Here is a 5,730-nt window from a genome sequence, read left to right as displayed (position 1 = left end):
GTAAATAGGGTGAAAAAAGGCCCTCCCCATCTTTGTAATTAATTGACACGTTATACCACTCATCATGTTCTGAAGCACCAATGGTATAGGCTAGGATCTCCCCAAAACCCACAATTTCACATCGGCAAACACTGTCTTCATCCACTTGACTCCCAAGACCCGCCCACACGTGGCCAACCTTTTTCGTTTTTAATGCTTTTTCACTGCAGGTTCATGTGTTGAGACCAACCTTATATGGACTGATCAGTCTGGTAATGGCTTATTTCCCCCTAACACCCAGCAGTAGCGCAATATCCATGAGCTAGATATACCACTTCAGTCACTTTGGCATTCTTCCTGGACTTACAGAACTGATTTCTCCTCTACTTTTTCCCCCCAAGCAACGGTTAACGACCGAGCCTCATGCGTCGACTTCAGTTTACTTCGCGCTGAAACGGCACCGATATCCTATATTCAATAAGTCGTCTGTGTTTTTTGTGTTTTTAAACAGAGGATTGCCAAACTGGTGCAGCAACTTTACTGCATCAAATGCCCCAGACCATGTCGTTGACCAACACAAAGACGGGCTTTTCAGTAAAGGACATTTTGGACCTCCCTGATACTAACGATGAAGAAGGATCTATCACCGGGAACGAGGAAGATACGGAGGTTTCTGAGGCGACTAAAACGCCTGGAGTGCGAGTGCAAAGTCCTTTAGAGAATGTTCCAAACCTGCCTTTAAAGAATCCATTTTATGATAATAGCGACAATCCTTATACCAGATGGCTCGCAACTACGGACAGCATCCAATACTCATGTAAGTAAAGCAACCTCACAAGAATTCACATGAGTTGAAACTCTCTTCGATTCTAAATCAACGCTATTTTTTTATACTGGTCATCTATTACAAATATTTGATTTAAATCATTCTACACAACCGCTGTGTTTGATATTTTAGATGTAGATTTCCACTGTTGCGCTTCTCTAAAGGCGTAACTATGTGCTTCTGGATCGTGGTCATAACTGCGGTTAAATTAGCAAGGTTTTTTTATTTTTTTATTTTTTTATTTTTTATGCAGTTGGAATTATCTAGATAGTTTCTGGAATAGTTTATTTATTGACTTTTGACTTTTTCGCTTACATTTTCCTCTTTGTAAACTGTTGAATATATAGGCTACGGCAAAGCCATTATGTTTATTGAGGCTAATGTTAATTCTATAATATCATATTGTAATAACAAAAAAAAATCTGATTGCTGAACTGGCTGTATTTATTAGTCCGTCTGCCCTAACTTAATGTTCTCCGAGAAATGTGTTAGTTTGTAAATTTGACAATAAGAAATGTCACCAACAAACACAATTCACAATGCAATGTATTTTTATTTGATGTGGTATTAAATCAGATTTTTCACTTTCTTTCTCTCTCTCGTTTTTTTTTCTTTTCTTTTTTTTTTTTTTTCTTGACCAGTACACGGCCTATCCGCAAACTCTCAAGACTCGTCTGCAAAATCTCCGGAACCTTCAGCTGACGAATCGCCGGACAACGATAAGGAAACTTCGAGCAACGGCAGCGACTCTGGTAAGAAGCGCAAAAGGAGGGTGCTCTTTTCCAAGGCACAAACTTACGAACTCGAGCGCCGGTTTAGGCAACAGAGATATCTGTCAGCCCCGGAGAGGGAGCATCTCGCCAGTTTGATCCGCCTGACTCCAACCCAAGTGAAAATCTGGTTCCAGAACCATCGATACAAAATGAAGAGAGCCCGGGCGGAGAAAGGTATGGAAGTGACCCATCTCCCTTCTCCTAGGCGGGTGGCCGTGCCTGTGTTAGTCAGAGATGGCAAACCCTGCCATACGCTAAAAGCTCAGGACTTGGCAGCTACTTTTCAGGCTGGAATTCCGTTCTCCGCATATAGCGCCCAGTCTCTCCAGCACATGCAATATAACGCGCATTACAGCGCCGCCACCACACCACAGTTCCCAGCACATCACTTGGTGCAAACGCAACAGTGGACTTGGTGAACAAACACTGACTTGCAAATGCAGGGCTGCATTTTAAAGACCGTGGTAAGGAGCTTTCCAAACAAAAATACAAGACTTTGCAGCTTGACCCTTTCTCACCAATTTATTTTGGGGATTGACGTGTGTGCGCCATGTTTACATGTTTTCGTTAAGAAAACCGGGTCAAGCCTCTCCCCAAATTAAAGAATGTTAAAGCTCTTGTGAAATTTTGTAAAGTATGTTTGTGTGTTGTAGAAATGTTTTCCTTTTGTCCTTCGTGTTATAAGCACGTGCAAAAACCACTTTATGATTATAGAAAATTTTATTTCTTTCTTTTACAATGGACCGAATATATTTATGGCCATGAATAAACATTGGCAATCTTTAGCTTATTTCATTGGTTTGTTTTCTATGTAAATATTTTGTGATAATTGTTTGCAATATTATGTTTGACCGTTTAGCCTAAATATATCCGATATTTAGGGAACCTCAGTTGTCGATAAACACCCCTCATGTTAATTTCAGAAAGAACGCGCGCTGGCGAGGGAGGTCTACAATTCTTTTTATTAAGACTTTTAATAAAAATGATGTGGTTCAGAAATTCCGAAATGCTTTGCGTTTGGTCTCAATGATTTCGGCCTCAGTTGCAAAATATGAGTCGTTTCTTCGCTATTTTCCATTAACATAAATACTTTATTATAAGCTAACAGAACGAATAAATACAAGTAATATAATTATGTTAATTTATAAAGCCTTTATATTTGCACAAACTTTGCTTTGGACACCTTGTCGCTCTCATTGTCACTTCATCAGCAACACAATTGGCTTCAGTTTTCCGAATTTATCTGTACGAACACTTCAGCAATAAGAAGGCTAAAGTCACTTGTGAAATGGGGGTAAAAATCCACTCACTTAATATAAGAGGGCTTCTTCAGCTAAGCAGCTTTTCATTCAAACGCTCTCTTCCTTTTCAGGCCCCGCGGCTGACATTTCGGGTGTTAAATCGGCACATTTAAGAGAGAAAACACGCGTGACAAAGTTTTGTTACGTGATTTTAGTAGTTTTATATTTGTACTACTTTTAGTAGTACAATTATATTTGGCTGTTGTTACGCGTTGTCACAGTGTGTATCAAAACATGATTTGCTTGAAATGATAAACACAACGGCCGTGCAGGTCAGAGCATTTTTTTAAACAATTATGTCCACTAAGGAAAGTGTCAAAAATTAGTCTATTTTGGATAACACTTTATTTTCAGGTGTCCGTGTTACAGTGTAATTATACATTTAAATACTGAGTTATAATAATGAATTGCATGTAGCGTAGCCTAGGCTACTTACTATAGGGTTAGGGTTAGGAATAGGAGTTGGTTTAGGGTTAGTTGCAAGTAATTAAGCATAATTAATAATACGCATAAATAATAATTACTACAGTACATGTAACATGTGTAACGGACACTGTAAATTAAAGTGTTACCGGATTTTGTATATGTTTTCAAACGGGCAAGTCGACAACAGCTCCTTTTTTTGATTCCTTTCCCAATGAGGATTATCTTATATATCATTGTCTTGGGTAAATACCACGGTTCAGTGCAAAATCCGAAATGGTTTGTTTTACAAATGTGATATGAGGGCAAGCCTGGCCTTCATTAAACAAACGGCTGTGCTAATTATTTACAGAATTAGTCTTAAGCGACTCGATCTTTTCCCCGTGTGCTTATATTCTACACTAGATTTAATTAAACCAAGAAGAACTTCTGGATATTTTTATTGATTTATTTTGTTTATTCGATATAATTATATGTCTAATATTTTGATAGTTATTGCATTTATTCTCGTTATTGTTCAGTAGTCAAGGAGAAGGCGGCGTGAAAATGGCACCTGTTGTCGACTATAAGACCTCATTTGTTGTGTTATACTAAACGTTTCTTCACTATCCTATTTCAAAGGAACACATAAAATATCTATCAGAAAACGTTTTTAAAGCTTTTTACCACTTTATTTCCAAATAACTTTCAGTCTGAGATTGTGTTGCTCAGAAAGAAAGAAAAAAAAAAAAGAAAAGAAAAAAAACACTGGCGTTGGACTGATGGTCAACAATGTGGCGAAGCACTTTTGAGCAGTCTATAGTTGCACAATATACAGTACATGGCACAAAAACTAACAAAGCTTAGGGTCGGTTGTTGTGAATGTTAGAGGCGTGCATATTAACAGGGGGAGTGTATCTCCGGGTGGAGAAAGGGAGAAAGACAGTCCGGGTTTCTTGGTGCTATTCAGGTCCTTTATCTGGACCAGTGCATCCCTGAGTCAGGGAGATATATCCTATCCTATCCTTTTTTTTTTTTTTTTTTTTTTTTTTTGTGGCGCCTGTCAGTTGGTGCCATTGTGGTGCTTGTTGTACACGTTCTGCTCCATATGGACAGCTGGGCCCGCAAGAGGAGAAAGGAATCCCTCACAAAACCCAAATTGTGTCCCGCTTTCAAACGCAGCATTGTTGTCTCTCAAAGAAAAACGAATTAAAAATTCGTGCTATATCTATTCTGGAAAAGAAGGCAAACCCATTCACAGATAACAGGGAGTCCTTCTTCCTTGATATAGCAGTGCTAACAACAGTTCTCTCATTCCTTTAACCCTCTCATACACTCCCCCTTTTCTTGACGTTGAAAGGGAATGATTATTGTCTGTTCTGCAAAGTCTGTAGCGTTAGAACTTCTATTTAATAGATAGGCTACTTTCTTATTTCCTGTCCTGCATAAGTGAAAGGCTATGTGTTGATCTTTTTTATTATGCGAATAGAGAAATGTCCAATTATTGAATAAATGCTAAGCAAAACATGCATTTAAGAATGCGAACGTTAACCTAGGCTATCTATCTATCTATCTATCTATCTATCTATCTATCTATCTATCTATCTATCTATCTATCTATCTATCTATCTATCTATCTCAAAATAGGCAAAACGCGGCACTGCAAAATATTCTCCATTTCGCAATTTGGTCACATTTTTAACTAAAATGAGAGTGGATGAAAAGTGAACACCGTTCACCTAATATTCCACGTATGGCAAAAATCCAAGCAATCAAAGACCGATTTCATGAAATTTCCTGAGGACACGACATCTGCCGTAGCTGAAAAGAAAACTCTGTGTAAAAAAATATATTGAAGTGTTGTAGGGTATTATCTGGAATTACTCTCGGTTACGGAGCATTTCAGCGAAAATATAAAAAGTAAGGGAGTCACAAACCCTCATAAAACGATTTTGAATGTATGCTGAAGTTAACGCGTGGATAATAACCCTTTCACGCCTCCAAATGGGATATTTCAGGAAGTGTGCACTTGGATGTCCATGGATCCAGATAACTGTTACCATTTTTTTGAACTTCAACATGAATCATTTCTTATCATCCATATCTCCAAATGAGGGTTCTCAACGCCTTAATAAGCAGGACTAACATTTGAAGGAAGTAATTTGGTATTTTATTGCCAATAGAAGATAAAGATTAGATTCCCCTACCATCTCGAACGTGTTACAAAAAGAGAGCATTTTCAGTGTGATATGGACCAAATCACAAATCACCATTAAATGTACCACAAGATGGCGACAGAGCCCGTTGATAGGAACATTAACGCCGCTCACTCCGTTCGACTAGTTGGTTCATTTCAGGCTGCAAATATCGATGGCAATCATCAACGGCAATACAATAAGAAAAGAAAAAAAATGTAGAAAAAATGTACACCCTAAATTGTAGGTAGTTA

The 5,730-nt window shown here is 38.3% G+C and overlaps 1 protein-coding gene across 1 annotated transcript; it reads left to right on the top strand.

The window, feature by feature from the left end:
• Nucleotides 1-217: 217 nt before the first annotated feature.
• On the top strand, nt 218-2,574 carry nkx2.2a (NK2 homeobox 2a). The gene is made up of 2 exons (XM_084097879.1): nt 218-796; nt 1,447-2,574. Exons 1-2 carry the CDS (start codon nt 529-531, stop codon nt 1,995-1,997), a joined length of 819 nt encoding a protein of 272 aa, XP_083954005.1. The 5' UTR covers nt 218-528; the 3' UTR covers nt 1,998-2,574.
• Nucleotides 2,575-5,730: the final 3,156 nt, after the last annotated feature.

The sequence above is a fragment of the Abramis brama genome, assembly GCF_963993115.1.
Source record: "Abramis brama genome assembly, chromosome: 21".
Taxonomy (NCBI): Eukaryota; Metazoa; Chordata; class Actinopteri; order Cypriniformes; family Leuciscidae; genus Abramis; species Abramis brama.
The sequence above is the reverse complement of the archived record's forward strand: the minus strand, read 5'-3'. Positions and strand labels throughout refer to the sequence as shown.

What these genes read in the sequence shown, in the direction of transcription:
- nkx2.2a (XM_084097879.1), top strand. Translation starts at nt 529, where the DNA reads ATGCCCCAGACCATGTCGTTGACCAACACAAAGACGGGCTTTTCAGTA. An exon ending in GGACAGCATCCAATACTCAT is followed by an intron (nt 797 to 1,446) that starts GTAAGTAAAGCA and finishes TTTCTTGACCAG; the next exon opens with TACACGGCCTATCCGCAAAC.